Genomic DNA, 19,567 nt, shown 5'->3' with positions numbered 1-19,567 from the left:
AGTTTGGGAGATTCTTGTGTTGTCTGTCATCTTGCTTTGAGTTTAGCTTAAGTGCTTGTGGTTAATAGTGCCGTAAGTATCTGAGCTCACACCATAGGAGTATACTGTTCCTTGTGTTTCGTATTAATATTTCCTACACCTTGAGTAGCTGATTTCTGTACCCCTTCCCCCCAGCCGGTCATCTTGCATTTTAAATGGCGCAACCATGTTGGTACAACTTGTTCTGTTAATACAACTGATACAATCCGCTATTGTGAAGTATCCCATTAACATTCCTGCTTTTGTAATGTAGGCTTCTTTTAGCTACGGTATCCTCTCTTTGCCTTTCCAATCCAATTAAGGGTTTTTTTCTTTGGAGGATTTGACTCTATTTAATGCGTTCAATTTCTTCCTAACCCATTTGTAACTCTTATTTTCAGACTCATAAGGTTGCCTTCCTTTCTTGGTTCCATTTCTGGCAGTGGCATTTTGACTTGCAGAAACTGAACTGCTCTGTAAACTTTGAAGTCCTCTCATTAGCACTGTGAAGTACATCCTAAGATAGTAGGATCTAGCATCTTCCTTTGATGAAATAAGGTTGATCTCCACAGGAAAACATTCGTGTTGAATTTTACTCCATTTGAATATGTATATGTAATTCCATGCACTGGTACTTTCTGAAGAAATTTGTTAAATTCCCTGTCAGCACATTCTTAAGCCTCTTGGTTTATTGTTTGAGAAGTGTCAATAGTTCTGCGAAATTTTGCAGAATGGGGAGACCAGTCCATGCTTCAAGATTACTACTGGCTCCTGAGACCATTTCGGAATTACTTAACTGCAGTTGGGATTCTGCCATTTCTGTTTTCTTAAGGCAGGCTTCAATGAACATAGCTGCTTTTTATCAAGTGGAGAAAAACAGTGGCTCTAAGTTTAGTTACAATTAGCTTCATTTCAGAATTTCCTATTTCCTAGTTGCTTATCTTGATTTAAAAAGCAGACCTGCTCCAGCCAAGCTTTATTGTGCACTCCATCCTTAGTTATTAGTCACTCCACTTGCATCCCAGTGCGCACTATGATTTAATTGTCTTTATTGAGCATGGGCTTTCTCCTCCGAAGCTCCTGCCAGGTAGAATGAATTTTGTTTTCTTATCTCTCAGTCTATTTCTTGTCCATGTCTTTTTATTTCTCATCGGTAGCGCCTTTTAACGACATAATTACTTCCAAAATATTTGCAGAGCTTTTCAAATAGTGTTTTATTGTGGCATATCTCTCATGGCTTTGGATCTGGTTTGGGCACAGATGTTTTCTCTCTAACTGATACTATATAACTGACTTGGAAAACTAAGACTACACTTTTGTTCTTTTCTAATGGCTGAATCTGTCTTGCTCCTCCTCCTTCCATGTCTCCTGTGGATTTCTAGATCTCTGAGATTGGTAATGATGCAGAATACTCTTGTTACACGAGATGACATTCCTTAAGGCATTTTAGGACTTAGTGTATAAACTGAAATTTTATTGTCTTGCTGAGCTCCTTCAGGTTGTTGTTACCTAGAGGCTTTTTCTCTCCCTGATGGGAAGTTTGTTCTCCTTCATTTCTTTTCATGTGGAAACACTTAAAATGAAAACAAAGTATAAAGAGAAAAAAATAGGATAGTGAATCCATGGTTTGAGGTCTTAATGGCTTACATTTTCATGAGTAGAATTGAATGGAAGAATTACGAGATACTGCTAAAATAAATAAATGATAGTTATTGTTTGTTCACAAGCATGCTATAATTGGTGCTCTTTCTTTTAAGAGATACAACACATTTGGAGATTGAACCTTTCACGCTTCTTGGTGTCTGTGCTGGTCTGATTCCGTATCCTCACCACAACCAGTCCCCAAGGAACACCTATCAGTGTGCTATGGGGAAACAAGCAATGGGTAAGATTTTTTTAATTCTGTTTTGGAGTGTTACATAATTTTTAATGCTATGTCGAGAAAGTAAAAAAACAGAGAAATTCTTTCCTAGTTAACATAAAAGCTTTGCCAGGAAGAGAACACCTCTTAGTTTAGATGATGTAATGAAAAGTTACCTCTAAAATGCTAGAAAAAATAATAATAAAAAAAAGTTTTCCTGAAATGAAGACCATATCTGCAGGTCCTAATGCTTAACATTTGGAGAAAATAGGGCACTGTAGCTTTTTTCTTGGTGGTGTTTTCTTGGTTTTCTTCTTTTTTCTTGGTTGTGGTTTGTTTGTTTGTTTTATAATCATTGAGACTTTCAAATTTTTAATATAACTGGAGAATTGGCAGTGTGGTTTTCCTTTCTCTTTATATTGCAGTGTGCTATGGATTTCCAGATAAAAAGAGTAAAAAATTGTTCTCACAATGTGAGACGGAGTGCAAAGAGAAGAGACTTTGTATTGAATAGTTGAGTAGTTGTCCTTAAAAATAAAAATAAGTTATATTGACTTCACAGAATGGCTTAATTACTTGACCACTTCCCAAAGCAGCAGTTTAGGTTTTGGCCTTTTTTTCTTTGTTTTGGATGAAGAAGGCAAGTAATAATGGCCTCTCATTCAAATGACTAAAACAAAATTAATTTCTGATCGTTTCATTCTTTTTACGATGTGGTAGCTGGTCATTTAAAAAAAAAAAAAAAAAAAAAAGCTTTATAAATGTGCTGTGGTGGGTAATTAACACAAAGTAAGTTCTAATCCTTCCTTTACTACATAGCTAAACTAACATTAAAGCATCAAAATCATACAGCCCATGATCAAACCAGAGTGAGTCCCAGCAAGGACCTGACCAGCGGTACATTGGTTTGGACAGCTGTATTCAGACTTGTGCTGTACCTGCTGGTTTTAGGTCTTGTGTTGATGGCTGGCTTGGAAGCTGTGAGTTACAGTAGAAAAAAAAACTACCACCTCTTTTAGGTTTACTAAATCATTTGTTTTGTGCTGTCTGTCTGAAACTGAAACACTGCACCTTTCGCAAGGCTTCTGCAGCAGAATTAACAGCAAAGTAACTGCCTGGTGCTGAACTGTCATGGTCAGTACATCAAAATAGCAGAAAATAGCAACAGATGCATGTCCCCCCTTTAAATTAAAAAAAAAAAAAAAAAAAAAGAGGGGCAATGCAATCTTTCTCCTTACAGTTCTCCCCCATCCCATTATCTTTCCTCCCACCCCCAAGTCTCTATTTTATGACTATTAGTCTCAGAAGGTTTGGTTGGTTACCACACACAGTTAAGCAGGATCAGTGTGTACAGAAAGCCAATTCAGTATCTGTGGAGTTCTTTTGTAGTTTTCTGTGTGAAGGTTTTTTTCCCGTTTTGTTTTGAGTGTCATTTGCAATTCATTGTCTGTGTTTTCTGAGGTTGGTGTATTCAGCTGCTTTGACCCTAGGTCTTGCACATTTAGCTCCTTGGATACAATCCTCTGACGTTCCTGCTGACGCTAGGAACACAAAAGCCATTGAATATCTTGAGCAATAAAAAAAGCCTTTGTTTCAGTTTGTTATGACAAAACACCTGACTCAAAGAATAAGCAGCTAGATAAAAGTATATTTGAAAAGTTGGCACATGACCTGAGTTCTATTTTGCTGTGCCTCAAGTATCTTCAAGCACCTGAACCTTTTTTTTGTAATAACTGCTATTAAAAAAATACCCTAAGTGGCCATACGTATGGGCAGAAAAGGTTTTTCTCTACACCTAGAGATCAAACACAACCTAGAAGATAATCCTGAAACAGGTTACAGATGCTTCTTTCTGATTTTATTTAAGAAAGGATGTGACACAGTGCTTCCAATGCCAAGCTTTTATGTAACTATTCACACTTCTCTCTTTCTTTTTCCACTCCAAAATTGCAGACCAGCTCTAGGTCCCACATGGCCACGTGGAAAGACTCATGTCCAAGTCCTCAGCTGTCAAAACCCAGGGGCACAGAGCAAGTCCCTGGGCTCTGGCTCAGAGAGGAGGCCCTTGTGCTACTCAGCACTGACCCCCCTCTGACCACCTCACAGAGCAGTGCCCACAGCTTTGGACAGGCTTGGCTTGGTTTTAGCGTTATAAAATGTAGGGAAAGGTGTGAAAGGACGTATAAATGAAGGATAGCCATCAGGAATTGCAATGAGGTCTAATCCAGTATCCTTGACAAGTGTTAAGTATTAAAATATGAGTGTTTCTGCGAGATAATATTAAGTATTATTGAAAAATAGCTCTCTTTCATGGGCAGAATAGGTCATCTAGTTGGAGGACTGGAGCTATGCTTAGCTTAGTTAAACTAACTGGATTACACTGAAATGAAATGGAAATGAAATCACTTTGTTTTGGTGTAGATAATTGTCCATATTTTGCTGGTTGTACAGAGACTGAAGAAAAGGTAGGGTTAGGTGGCAAATACAAGAGCAGCTGTAAGGCTTGCAGTTGAAGGTTGACATTTTGGTGCAAAGGGAACAGTAGAAGCTTAAAATCTGAAATACTGAAGATTAAAATACAGGAGTCTGTATTGTTTGAATTCCACGTGTTGCTCCAATAATGTTTAAAATGATCGATGTTGCCTATGATTAGAGACATAATTTTAAATGGAGCTTTTCGGTCACATTAATTTTCAGAAATGAGTCAATTTTACATACTGTACCTCTGTGACTGTGAGGCGTTGTACAAGAGCCTGTAGGACATGAAAGCACCCATTTTCCTGCCAGGAACCTGCCACATTGCACAGACACACGCTCATCTGGGAGAGCGGCTGTGTGAGCACACGAAGCAAGCTGTACGCTGTCATTGCCCAACTGCACACTGCACTTTTATCCCAAATGACATAATGCAAGTCTGAGTAAGGGAAGGAGGTTTGGGATGTTCATTTTCACTTCAGCCTCTGAAAGAGCAGGGAATATTTGAGGCAAGGCGGCGGGTGAGCAAGAACATCGTTGCAGACATCTGCGTTGAAGCAACTTCTCTGATATTAAAAAAATGTTGCAGGATTACATTCTTTGCTTCTGTGAAATAGCAGAGCTCTTGGTAGACTGCTTTTCCTCGTGCTACAACCAGCTGAGTGCGTTAAAATTGAGTTGCGAAGACAAATGCGCCTCGAGGAGCCGAGTGCTGGAGGTGGCTGCTTTCTGACCGTCGTGAAAGGCCTCGGCAGTGGGCTGGGAGCTGAAGCGCTCCCAAATTTTGTATGGCTAGCCTGTTGGCTGGGAACTGAAACAAACGTCAAAACAAAACTGGTTGGTGCTGGTCTTCACAGCTAGCCCTGGGTACTTTGTGGCCAGGGCTTAGTTCTACCTCTTGCCTTTGAAGAGCAGCGTTTGTGCTCTATGGCTCGGTCCCTTTTGGGCAGCTCTTCTCTCTCCGGCAGCAGGCACAGGAGGGCTGGGGCAGAAATGAGCCAGACTTCCCCATCATCTTTTTAACTGACTTCTTAATCTCTCTGTGGTGAAACGAATATTTCGAATGCTGAATGTCCAGACCGATTAACACGTGTAATGGGAAAATCTCGGTGAGCTGAGCTGGAGCCCAACTGCAAGGCTCAGTGCAGCCTTCAAAACCGATGCTCCTTTCTCTGTTGGTTTGGGCTCATATAAAAGGATAAAATGGTAGAAAGTCCATGGTGAAATTGGGGGAAATACAGAAGTATGGCAATTCTTCTCTTGGCATATGCAATAATAGCCCTTTGGGATTGTATCTTAAGTAGATAATTTTGGTATTACATTTCACAACAAAAATTAACATAGATGTTGGAAGTAATACAACAGAACTGGATGAATGCTTGGAAACTACATCAGAATAACGCTGTCCTGTTTATGCTAAGTTGCAATAGATTGTATTTTTATATGATTGCTTTACACTGAAGAATGATCAAATTATATGTTAGAAGGTAAAAAAAAAAAAGGTTAGGATGTGGGGGGAAAAAAAGGCAAGAATGCACACGTGCATCCACAATACAGCAACTGCTGAAAAAAAGCAAGAAAATGATCTTTGTTGTATCCAGGTCAACCTTGTGTGTGTTATGCTTTAAACGGGGCTAATTACCAATGAAAAAAATTTTTCTTGCTGTTGTGATAATTTTAAATGTGGGTCATTGTGAGCAGGGTTTGTTATGGTGACGTTTAATTATACTTCACTTTTGCTCAGCTCTTTGGCCGAAGCAAACAAGGGCTCCGTTCTTTCAGAGGGAAAACAGAAATAAAGCTGACTTGCTTCATTTCAACACCCACACAGAGGTCTCGTCCCTACACACCAGTCCTCTGAAGAAAGCTGCTCCTTAATTTTGAATAAGCAAATTGCATTTTTTTTAGACTGTGGTTTGTTAGACCAGACTAGATAAGGCATTATATGAGTAACCATTAAATCCTAGTAATTAAGACAAATGTTGCTGATGTATGCCATGATTTGGGGGTATTTTATTTCATTTCTGCTCTTGAATCGACCTCTAATAAGTTTCTTTCCTGCTAGGATATCCACCACTGGTCTATATGTGTACGTTTTCCATCTGATATGCTACAGCATTCAATTATAGAAAAATTCCTCAAACAGTTTATTGGCTGTAATATTTGACATATTAGGGACTTCCTCAGATTGCTACAAGGGTATAAAAGCACAAGTTGTGCTAAGATAAGACACTCTAGATTTCATCCTGTCATAGCATCCCTAACCATAGCATGTGTAAGCATCTCAGAGGAGGTAAATATTGCAAGCATTTCAAAAGAGTGTGATTTCTCATAACACCAGCAAGGTGTACCTGTCTAAAACTTTTAAGATAAGCTGCACAGCAGACAGCCTGTCCTGAAAGCATGCAGGTTATACAGTCTAGGTGCAAAGGAAAAGAGGGGTGTAAAACTCTTTTTCATTTGGCAGATTTCGCTTGCTGTATGGTGGGAAAAACAGTTCGCTTATCAAAGTACAGTGATACAGTGCCTTCTGCTTAGGCTAGGGGAATATCAGAAGTAAGAGGACCTTCAGGTATTGGGTCTTGTTGGGGGATGTCTGGGGGAGTCTTCAGTGTTGAATCCAGGCCCTACGATCTTACTTCTTGTGCAATACTGCTCTGCGATGAATTTATTTCCTCCTCCAGGTCTTTAGAACTGCCTGTGATGCTGCCAGGTTTTAGGTATCTGGTTTTCTAAACGTTTTATCTAAATGCAGGCAGTTGGAAATTGCACGTATGCGTATATAAAACATGAAGCTGCCCTTCCCTGAGAGCAGATTTGTGTTCAGCTGTGTTATATCCTGGCCATGTGAAGTCTTCATTATAGTCAGGCTGCTTGACCTTTCCTTGATAATGGCCATCCTTTGAAATTGCAGGAGAAATTGGAAAGGCTTTAAAAGACTTACCTCCTAAGCACAAGTACTGCAGAATATTTAGTACTTAAAACTTTAAAACTTTAACTTTTCAGGCTATAATTTCTTAATTGCTTTGAGACATAGCATAGTCCTGGTACAGCAAACTCTAATAACATACGATTGCCTTAACTTTTGTTCTGCTACACAACAGTTTATGTTTCCCTGCTGGGCGTTAATTATTTTTTCCTCAGATTTCAGAAGACACTTTGGCAGTCTGATGGGACAGGGCCAAAAATTTCGGTCTCAAGCTGGGAGGTCTATACAAAGGATTGAATTCTGAACCGTAAATTTAAAATTAATTTCATGTAGAAAGACAAATATATTGTGGGTGAACTTCTACTGTAGTCTTTCTAGCAATGATGCCTCTAATTTCAGAAAGTAAATCAGTCTTGGCTGCTGCTAACTGTATGCTTTCTTCATGCTTTGTGACGCTCTTAACACAGGCTGCTGTTGAACTAATTATTGCCCAGAAAAAGGAAGCATATGCTATGTGGAAGACGCAGAGCTTGATCCAGAGCTCCTCTCGAACTTAGTGGGAGTCTTTCTTTTGATTCCGATGAAATTTTGAATCAGGACACTGATTGGAACCAGAACACGATTTCATCTCTCATAAAAAAGCAAACCTTATGATTATTAGAATAGTAACAACAATCTTCATGCTTACACGGTTATTCAGTGTCATGATTGTAAAAAATAATAATCTTATTTCCATTCAGTCGTAGAGGAGATTAGTTTGATTTCTTTCCTTGTTCTTTTTGTCTTGATGCTCAGGTTTTCCCTTAAAATAAAATCTTTGTGGAAGCCTACAAAAAGAAGCTACTTACAGCTTTATTTGAATTTAATAATGCAAAGTTGTTTCACTTCAGTCCCTTGTATGAATTTCCCCCCTTTTTTCATGAAGAATTTGTATTATTAGATAAAATTCCTCAGTTTGTGGTTTGGTTCATTTGCACTTTGATAATTTTTTTAGCTAAAATATTTTTAGGAGACACATTGATGTTCAGATTTTTTTTTTTTTTTTTTTTTTTACATACAGGTACGATTGGATACAATCAAAGAAACAGGATAGATACTCTTATGTATCTTCTAGCCTATCCCCAAAAGCCCATGGTAAAAACAAAAACAATTGAGCTGATAGACTTTGAGAAATTGCCTGCAGGACAGAATGCCACAGTTGCTGTCATGAGCTACAGTGGTTACGATATTGAAGATGCTCTCGTCTTAAACAAGGCCTCTTTGGACAGAGGTAAGCACCATCAATTCTTTCCTACTTCTCTGCTGTGTGCTCTACTGCGTGCTTTAATCATTTTGTTGTCTCATGGTGTTATCATACAATAAATTTTATTGCTGTTACAAACAGTGCATCTCCAATTAAGAAGTTGAATTCCAAAACTGCTCTGGGTGCTTTTGTTTGTTTTCTGCATGAATAGCGATTGTAATTCCATGGTTGCAACAGTAGGGTGAAGTTGCCAACACGTGAAAAAACTCTTGAGTATGGGTATTAAAAGAACAAATGGCTAGCTTTTGACCTCAAGTCGGAAAGGATAAATGATCCCTTTTTGAAAACGTTTAGCTTATGAAAAATACAAGGTATCGGATAAAATGTTCTGTGCTGCTTGATTTTTAGCTGGTTACCTGAGCCTTTCTTCATTACTAACAGGCGTCTCGTCATTATCATCTGTAATGAAAGCAATAGATGAAACGAGATTTCTGAAAGCATTCAGGAAAGGAATGGAAGATGTGCTATTGTGTGCCATGGTGATCGTGATGCTCTGAGGGCACAGTAACAGCATTGCTTGTTTTCTGAGGGAAAATAATAGTATTACCAAAAACAAAATCTTGCAGTATTTATTCAGAGAGAAGTTCAAAACCAAAAAAAAAAATCTGTGCAGTGTATTTTAAGTAAAAGTGCCTAAGCACCGACTGGAAGTAACTAAGTGAAATCGAAGCTTGTGCCGCTCTGGCCTGTGTCACTGCCTCCACAGATCTTCAGTGCTTTATGTAAATGCTGCAGGGGGTTAGAGGAGAGTTGCCTGAAAACTTTAGTGTCTCTCCCTTTCTCTCTCCCTCCCCCTAATAAAATCCCTTGAGAGAAGACGTAATGCAGTGAGATCAAATTGGTCGTAGTTTCGGGTGGCCAGAATCAGATTCTTCCCTGACTTTATTCTTCCCCCCCCAATACTCCCTTCCTCCTAGTTGCTAGGCAGCAATACTAGTATTCCTAGACATGTATCTTTGGCATTAATGTCTGCTGCATTTAATTTATGCCTCCTTTTCTGAAAACAACAACAGGCATGATTTAAAACTAAACGTTTTCTTTTCTGGTAGACTGGTAACATTTACAGGGAGAGCTGTGGTGATTGTCAGGGCTTACTTGGCGTAATCTAAAGATATAGATGTACTGTATGTGGCCACAACCATCTCTCAAATAAACTAAGATAATGTAGGATCATTAGAAAGCCCTGCTTTTAGTTGCCTGTAATTCTAAATATGATTAAAAGTGTTAAGTATTGTAGCTAGTTGCTGCACCAGGAGAGAAATTTCCAGAGATGCTACTTTTCTGATCTAAACAAACCAATCCTATTTATGTCTAATTATATATATGTATATATATATATGTATGTGTGTGTGTGTGAATTATATGTAATTTAGACTTCTTTCAAACAACAACAAAAAAAAAAGTTAGTCACAGAGTGATTATATGAAACCTTCAAGGGGCGCTTTCCTGGTAAGCTAGCCTGCGTCAACCACAAATAGAAGTGAAAGTTCAGGTTTCTTAGAACCACAGAAAGGAAGAGGTGCTGATCTCATCCTGTTAAAATCTCTTCTATGGTGTGTCTCCCTGTGGACCACCAAAGATAAGAAAAATGATGCGTGCACGTGTTTGCAGACATCAGAAAGGCATCAGTTCAACTTCAGAATTGGACCATAGTCCAGTGTCCTAAAAAAGACAGCATGCATGATGTGTTGTGAGCTACTAGGTATCTTTGTACAATGCTTTGCGTATTCAAGATGATGAATAATCTGACTATTACAAAAGATGTTATATTCTGTAGCTCGGCAAGTGTTTTAGCATTCTTGCTTTGTTGTGCTAACATGTTGTAAAACATTTTTGAATTCCTAGGCAGATGAGTTTGTGTTATATTTTAGGTTTTGGAAGGTGTCTCGTATACAAGAATGCGAAGTGTACACTGAAGCGTTACACAAATCAGACGTTTGATAAAGTCATGGGTCCGATGTTGGACGCAGCTACCCGTAAACCAATCTGGCGCCACGAAATTCTAGATGCTGATGGTATCTGCTCTCCTGGTATGTCAAACTGCATGTTTAGTTGTGGCATGTACAAGATCTGAAGTAGAAATTAATATTCTGTTAGTGTTTGTTGTGCACCTCATTTTATACTTAGTGTATTTTTTTTGAAGTAGACAACATTTGAATAGAAAATTATAGAAAAATAATAGAAAATTTAAAAATGCTACTTTCTGAAAGCAGGATGACGCCAGTCTTTTGTGGTGTTGTTGCTGTATGAACTTAGTGATTTCCGTACAATATTTAATAATATAACATGGCTTACTTCCTGGACATGTTCCGTGCAGTTTGTCTTCTAGGATACTTTGTTTTAAAGCCTAGAGTGTATTTCTAACATAGGTGGCCAGATATATTTAAATGGTGTTTTCTTTCCTGTCTGTTGTAGGAGAAAAAGTAGAAAACAAGCAAGTCCTTGTGAACAAGTCTATGCCAACTGTGACTCAGACACCTCTGGAAGGAAGCAGTGTGCCTCAGCAGCCACAGTATAAAGATGTTCCAGTGACGTATGTTGCATCATACCTTTATATTTGGGGAAGGTGGTGTAGAGGAAAGACAGCCCTTTACAAGGAATCGCTCTGATTGTATATATATGGAGAGGAATCATTTAGTTGTTTCCCAGGAGAAACCAAGGAAAGAGCGAAGACAGTGGAGTAGGGAGAGGCGTCACATATGGATGAACCAATGGAGAAACAGGAGAGAAGCAGGATGACTGGGAGGGCAGAGGACCTGTGTGGTTAGTGAGGGTGTGCATCTCCTCCATATTGGCTCTCACAGAAAATGCCCAGAGCTCATCCCTTTCTTTGCCAGGCAGGAGGCCAAAAGATGGAGGCCTTCCTATCTCAGAGACTAATGGTCAGCTCGTTTCAGCCACTCCAAGGAAATGTCCTTTGCCAAGGCACCGCTGAATGGGACAGGACAGTCAGTTAAGGTTTTTCCTGTTGCATCCTGAAAGAATGGGAGAAGGCGTCAGAGGTGTTAGATGAAAACTTGACATTAGATAATCATGAATTTTTTTTCACTGTTTCGTCGTGAATGTCCTTGGCACTTTACTAAATTACCAGAGGACAAGGCAAACAATAGGCACCCAGATCAGAAAGTCAGAAATAGCTTCTCTGTACTTCTCTGCAATTCATAAACAATAGAAAGCTCTAGGTTTACTCGTACAAGATGCTACTAAAGACGTGAGGCATCAATATAATTGTCTAGAGAGAAAAGAAGTAGTCCTGCCTGACAAGGACATGGATCCAGGGCTCTGAGTTTAGGCGTCATAGTTACTGGAACAACAGACAAAATCTCCTAAATAAGTTATTGAAATCTGATATACTCTCATTCTGCAATATGTAGGCAAAAAAAAAAAAAAAAAAAGATGCCAAAAAGCTGATACCATTTATTTATGTATTTATTTATTTATAACTTTCCTCCCAAGGTCTCTGTATATTCTACCACATAAAGTCAGGCAATTCCTGCGAAAGGACTCTCTAATCTCACCTCTTTTTGTACCTCATACTGTGTTCTGCCTGTGGTTCATTTCTTCAACTGCATGTGATATTACAGCAGGATATTATGCCTTTATTTTGTTTTTAAATTCTTTCAGTATATTCCTTAGGCTCCCTCCTTCAACTCTAACTCTCTGGTTCCACGAAAGCTACATTTTAGCCAGAAACTTAGCAATACCTAGGTTTGTAACTTGTGTTTGGCTCATAAATGTAAAACTCACGTTCTGTCTTTTTTCGTTAGCTATAAAGGTGCAACTGATTCTTATATTGAAAAAGTAATGATTTCATCAAATGCAGAGGATGCTTTCTTGATCAAAATGTTGTTGAGGCAAACTAGACGTCCAGAAATTGGGGATAAATTTAGCAGTCGTCATGGGCAGAAAGGTAAGCTACATATTTAATAAAAATGAATACGTTGGCTATTTTTACTATACTTATCATCATGCATGCTTCCATTGATTAGTTCAGATTTGTTATGATTGACTGCAGCCATCTTGCAAACAAACTGGCCTTCGGTGAGCAGTGTTCTGTTTGTCAAGAGAAATGTAGAACACAGTGCTTTATGTTAGGAGGAGCTCCCTGCAAGTGCTGTCTCCAGCACTGTGTACCCTTGATTTACCACTGGTCCTGCTCTAGTTCCAGGCTCATGGTGGCTTTTAGCATGTTGTGTTGATTCACACCGTGTTCTTGGAGCAGAACCAGGGAACTCTATGGGCAAATATGCCCTGGGTCAGGCAGCAGAGAGTTGGTCCTTGCACAAAATCTGGATGAGGATCTGAACCAGCGCAATGAAATGGAACTGCAACAAATGTCACCAGTACACAGGCAGTATCCAGCTGTAGGGCTCTCTTAAATGAAGCTTAAAACTAGAATAATCTCCAGCATATTCAGTACATGTGTGATTGAAAGGGGTATGAAGAGTACCTGGTTATAGATGGACCCCAGGCACAAGCAAGAATTCTTGTTTAAAGTGTTCCATGCCCGCTGTTCTCTTCTTTATTCACATGTGTAGCCTGAAGTCAAGTTTAAAGTCCTTTTTGGATTTTTGAAGCTATGGAAGAATGTAAGCATCAGTGGCAATGAGGTAGCCTGGTGTAACTGAAGTGGGAGGCTGCACCCCTGTCATGGTTAGCCAGGTGGTTAACCATACAAGGCTAACCACTGCAATCCTCATGTCTGCAGCCTCTTGGTTTGGTGATCAGGACATCTACCTAGAGCAAACTTGTCAATCAAAAGAGGTTCCATGGGTACAAAAAGCAGTATTTGATCATGACATATGCTGTTACATTGCCTCAAAGTCTTTGAGAATACAGTGAAGTACAGAACACAGGCTTTCTCTGGTACATCCAGCTCTCTTGAAGACTTTTCCAGTGGTGCAGGTATTTTCCCATAGACCTGTAACTTCAGTTCTTGAAACTCTCTTCTAAAGAAATCCTGCCATTTTTTTCTGCAGTTTTTAAGAAATCGAAACTCTTCTGATAAGCACTGAGACACTTTTCCTGATTATATTTTCAAGATGGCTTTTGAAGTATTTACCAATGATTGCCCAAGCAATTGGGAAACCAATACCAGTGGAAGGCTTCAAAAAAGTAAAGAAACAATTCATTCTTGACTTTCCCTTTAAAATCCAGTCATGTTCTTGCACAACTACTGTATAGGATAGTTTCTGTAAATGAGGGGGAAGATTGTTAGCTTAAGAGGCAAACAACGAGTTGAGCAGTTGGGATGGTTCAACCGCCCCATTCCTTCCTTCTCCTTCAGGAAGATTTCCTGTGGATTCTCTCCCAAATAATTTTTAAATCTGAGACATAATGAGGATGTGAAATATTTTTAAGCTTATGACTGCTTTTATAGCAAATTCCATTTCTTTACGTGTTTTGAACATGTAATTGGTCCTTTCACCTTATCAGTGTAAATTGCAGCTAAAATGCTGCATTACATAAGCAATACTATGACTACTCTGCATGATATTTTTTTCTTATTAGAATAAAAAGATAGCCTACACAAGATAGTAAAGAAGCTACTAGATTCATCATGATAAATATGTATTATCCGTGAAAAATGTAAGCAAATAAGATATTCTCCTAGCCTGGGCTACTGATATGCACCTATTGAAACAGTTGAACAGCATTTACATGAAACTGATTTTCACACCTCCCAAAAAGAAAAAGGGTGCTCCAAAAATTGAGAACCCATTGGAGGAGAAGGGGGAAGCAGAAGTGTGACAGAAGGAAACAGAAGTGTCAGGCAGACTGCAATATGGCTTTAGGCAGCAGAGGACCTTATCACTAATTGGACATAAGGCATTTCCCAGTCTAGTGAAAGCTCATTTTAGAGGTCTGGAAGGATAGACATCTCACTGAGTACTCTTGCTGATTGTCAATGTAGAAACTACTAATAATCACTGGAGTGGAATCTCATAGTATTTTCTGTAATGTCGGGAAAGTCACAGAATATCAATAACTTCTTTTTTTTCCCAAAATAAAATACCTGTGGAAGTCCCATGATAATGAAAAACAACATCCTAAATGCTGTAGGGAGCTTTGAGAGCACCCACAATTTTGCTTGGCATTATATCAGATTAGAATGGCTGATGTCCTGTGCATTTGTGCTTTGGACCTATGATGGTAATAAGCCAACAACATCAGTTATTCAGAATCCCACATGACCCTTTCAGCTTGTTTTTTGGGGGGTAAGAGTGGGACAGTTGCAACAGTTGTGTTACATATTTTTGCAGATGTGTTTATTAGCTGTCCAGTACATCCATCTCTAATAATCTCTTGTGATCAGGGGAGAGACCTATTCAAAATTATTACATCCTTCTAGAGTACATACCTATACTGGTAGCAGACCTTTCAGTTCATTGTCTTGTCGTACATCATAAGAATAGATGTTACAAAGAATAACAGAAAGGAGAAACGTGCTTAGGGTAGCAGATAAATATGTTAGATACCAAGAAAAAAATACTGACAATGCTGGAGGTTAGAGTTATGCAACTTCAGCGTACAGTGGAGAACTGGATACTGACATTAATGTTAGATTGCAGGCAATGATAGAACTGGACAAAAGCCATCAAAAGGAAAGGGAAAATTTCATTTGTTAGCTATTTAAAAATATAACTAGGATCATCTTTCTCTCACACCAAATCAGTGAAGGATCAGTTGTATCTGAAGAACATAGGCAAATGTGACACAAGTCATAATACTAACAGTTTAATATTTTCTATTGAGAGAATTTTTAATTAGCCTTGAATTCTCTCATCTTCCGAATGCAGTTAATTACCACTTCAAGTTTAATTTGTGAATGTTAGCTTTAAGCCTTTCACAGAGCCATTTAAACCTATGATGAGCTTAAACTAACAAGTACCTTGATTTAGTAAGAAGGAAAGCAAGCATATTTCTCTCCTTCCTGTGTTTGTCAATCTTTCCTGTGAAGTATTTTTATTTTTTAGAAGGAACGTGTGAAGATAAGATTTGATTTCATGAAATAGGATAGTTTTAAAGCAATTAAATATGTGCAAAATATAAGGTTGCACGAACCACAGTTCTCAAGTTCTTTTCATGGGCTTTTTCACCTATTCCAAATTGATTTGTATTCTAAAGGTACACTGTGTGACTGGGGCAGAAGGAAGTGGAGTAACAGAATCAGAAAGTGGCTGGGATACAACAGATTAAATCTCACAAACCAGCTTTAGCCTTTTGTTACAGAAGAGCCTTTTGCTAAATATGCATGTAGATTTTGTAGGCTTCTGTAATAATTTAGATCTATGCCACTGCATCTGTATTTGCTACCTTCTTTGTGCCCTCTCCCGTGTCAACACCGTATCTGCAAGGGTCACCACTTCCTGGCCTGTCCACTGCACCCTCTTTTCATGCAAGTCCATGTTTTAAGTACACTTCTTCCAAACTGCCTCTAAAGCCTTCAGTTCAAGACCTGTTGACAAAGCACATGGTGAGGAGGAAAGTTAGGCCATCGCATTGTGTCCTGAGACTCACCAGCAGATGTTTTGCTCTATCTCAATATTCATCTTCAACCAGGATGCTGCAGTAAGATCTCTGGGATTGGGGCTGTGCCTTTAGTCTATAAAGCCCTTAAGCTTCTAATGTCTCAGGAACCAACATATACCTACCAGAGAGGATGTATCTTAAGCTGGTCTTTGTTTTAACTATATTGCATCATATATTTTCTAGAAGGATAAAGAAACTTTTTTGGTTTGTTATTTTGTTTTTTTTTAATCTCGCATTCATCAAGTAAATTCACTTTTCAAAGCACAGAAGGCTAAAGGATTGCTAAGCCAAAGAAGCCTCATCTGAGTTCCATACAGACTAAATTATTATATTTCCAGATTTCCTCTTGCTTTGCTACAAGTCACAATGAGGAAAAAGTTGGGCTCCTTTGATGTGAAAAAAAGCAATATATCACTTCTCTGAAAGAACATTTCTCAGTCTCTCATGTGAAAAAGGATTAACACCTCCAACAAAGGTCCTGTAGATCACAGAACTAAGCAGCAATACTGAACAGTATTCCTGAGGAGTGGAAAAACTGTATTTAAGCAAGAGATTGTTTGAACTGGCAAACAGAAGCTTTTTAATAGCTGAAGATCTAAGATAAAGGATTAAACCTTTCTGAAGTATCTGCACTTAAACAACTCTAAAGACAAGGAAGCGAGTTTAAATTCATGAAAGATGGTCTTTGTTTTCCTAAATGAACCACGTTCTCTAGTGTCAAAACAAAATCCATTCACAGCATTGTCAACGACATAAACTTCATTACAATACCGTTTCTCTACCGAAGTCTGATCTCGCTTTCTATAATTTTTGCTAGTTTGAGCATCTGCCTCCTGCTTGCCTGAATTTATAGTTGAGAACAACTTTGTCCTTTCCGTGGCACTTGTACAGTTCACGTAAGCAGAGCATGTAAACTAAGATGTTCGTTTTAAATTGTTACTTGTGTCATTCTCCCACCTTCCAAGTCAGCCCTGGTGCTTTATCTCTAGTAAAACATCGGTGGGTTTGTAGGCATTAAATGGTTGAAGCGATATTAAAAAGAATTTGCTGTTATTGACTGCAGGAATGCGAGATGATTAGTATTGATTAGGCATCAGGAAAGGTAGGAATTTCTCACCGTATTTTCATCTTCAAAAGTTGAATATGAGGAAATGAGATGCCAGAATGTCATTAAAACTTCTCATACAGATTTTCCATTTATTTTTAACAAAACTGCTGCTCGGTGTGCTGTCTTAAGAAGAAGATGACAGCTTTTTTTTTTCTTTATCTCAAGCAGCAAACAGGTAACCTTCTGACCTTTTCAGTAAATCCTCAACTGAACCTCTGAAATTAGGGTGATTTAGCATTTTATGGCACAGAATAAAAATCTCTAATTCTGTTTCCAAATAGTGTATCCTGAACACACATTTTATTAAGCTCTTGACTCATTCAGCCATGTGTATTTTGTAAAGTTCCTATGGTTATTGTTTTACAATAGCTGCTTCCAGAAGCATTGTAAGGGTTTCAATTAATCAGCTCTTTGTGTGCTTCAGACTATGCAAATTTATCACATCAGACCATTCAGCAGCTCATGGGAAAGCAGTGTACAAACTGTATTGTCTTCTAGCACCTCCTCTCATTTAGAGTGATGTTTTTAATAAGAAAACTAATCAAGTTTACTTATGCATTATTTATCTGTTAATTTTAATTCTGTTCTTTACCTCTTATGTCAAATGGGATGTAGCAAGTGATATGATAGATCAGTGAATGATTCAATATTGAACAAAGCTTATGTGATGCAGCACTTTTTTCTTCTGAAGTTGTTTTATGCTTACTTAGCCAACGCAGCATGCAATTAGAGAGTTTCGAAGCAGATCTACATTTTTTGTTTAACCTTATTAATATTCAACAATCAGCTTGTTACTTGCCCGCAGTACAGGGTGCTGCACCTCTTCTTCATCGTGTGATGTCGGCTTATTTCTCAGGAGTATTTCCAAATTCTACCGACTCTGGTAAATCCAAAACAGACACCTTTGAGTTAGTTTTCACTCTTTTACCACTCTATCATTAGAATAAACAAACAGGGACGTTTGGTAATGTGCTGCTTTTTGTCTTGCTGATAGGAACCCGTATTACTGCTGCTTCTATTCACTTGGTCTCCTTTGCTCTCTAATGTCCCTCCTGCTGGTAGTAATTAGTTTTCTATATTAACTTGTTTTGACTTATTTGATTATTTTTTTTCATTTGGCATGTGTGCGTATAGAAGGCATCTTACCATAGCTGGTGAAAAACTTTCCCATAGTGTTGTTTTCTCCCTGCCCCCTCCCCGCCGCCCCCCGGCCCCCTCCGTGCTGTTTTACAAGTCTGTCTGGGGTCGTGTTTGTCAGCAAACCGTAAAGGCAACCGTATAAAGGGCACGCATTCTGGAAACGTGAATTTCTCCTGATTAGGAAAAGAAACTCTTAAAGGACCAAAGTGAAGGGGTGAGGGGACCCTGGTGTTCCTTTAGGACCTCGTGGAGGTGTGCGGGCGTTGAGGTGCTGGTGCAGATAGCTGTGAGGACAGAGCCATCGTGCCTGGTCAGAGGGCTGGCACTAAATGGCTGCCATTCAATAGCAGCAGAAAAACACTGCCCATGTCTGTTTGATACTTGCACGTTAAACCATTGTGGACATCTAATTTAAGTTTATTCTAATTTAAACTGTTATCCTTGCAATGAACTGCCATGTTTATTGAACCATGGCTTTGGGGGTTATTTTTTTGATAGAGAGGGCTATCTTAAAAGAGTTTGCCAGCATTGTCACTGATGTTCCCTCTAAGGTGACATTATGAAATTGATATACGGTGTCTTTTTTTCTAAATTCCATTTGTTCTTCAATTGTGAAGGCATGAGAGGTAGCAAGCTGCTGGATACTTACTTAGTCCACGCTAAAAAAAAAAGTGTCTTTGCATTTTGTTTTATCTAGAAAAGTCATTGCAGCCTTTTCTGGTTGTCAGTGTTTGATTTTGGTGCTAAATAAAAACTTCAGACTGTATGGCTGAGAGCGGATTCTGGCCCGTCATCATGCAGCATTTAGTCTACAGCCGTATTGCTGAATTCTGGGTGCAGCACGTAAAAACGTGTGCAGGGGGAGGAGAAGAAATGCAATCAAATTATTTTGTAAGTCTTGTGTGAAAGCTGGGGAACAATTTGTATATGGTATCTAAGTGGGTAACAATCAGGAAATCTTAAAAACCTGTAGGAAGAGCCACAGAGCAGCAAAGTTTCCTAGTAGTTTGTGTCCTGCTTATGAATATTATATGGGGAATATCAGGCAGCTCAGTGAAATGCAGTTCATACTTACACAAGGCAACATTTGGAACCGGAGACTGTCTTAAATCCTGCCTCTTCTTTTTTCCTTTACTGTTTTATTGGCCAGTTCCAAGTGATAATTCCACTTATAACGGATTAATTCACTTGATCACTTTT

At 38.7% G+C, this 19,567-nt stretch overlaps 1 protein-coding gene across 1 annotated transcript in view; it reads left to right on the top strand.

Annotated features, from left to right (window-relative positions):
- The window catches only part of POLR3B (RNA polymerase III subunit B), a 72,662-nt gene that overhangs the window by 36,458 nt on the left and 16,637 nt on the right, over positions 1-19,567 (top strand). Inside the window, exons 19-23 of the mRNA XM_027449743.3 lie at positions 1,776-1,903; positions 8,344-8,553; positions 10,458-10,616; positions 11,002-11,119; positions 12,354-12,496. Coding sequence (XP_027305544.2) covers positions 1,776-1,903; positions 8,344-8,553; positions 10,458-10,616; positions 11,002-11,119; positions 12,354-12,496 — 758 coding nt within the window. The remainder of the gene's footprint in view (positions 1-1,775; positions 1,904-8,343; positions 8,554-10,457; positions 10,617-11,001; positions 11,120-12,353; positions 12,497-19,567) is intronic.

This window comes from Anas platyrhynchos, chromosome 1 (assembly GCF_047663525.1).
Source record: "Anas platyrhynchos isolate ZD024472 breed Pekin duck chromosome 1, IASCAAS_PekinDuck_T2T, whole genome shotgun sequence".
NCBI classification, from domain to species: domain Eukaryota; kingdom Metazoa; phylum Chordata; class Aves; order Anseriformes; family Anatidae; genus Anas; species Anas platyrhynchos.
This window is presented reverse-complemented; position numbering and strand designations above follow the sequence as displayed.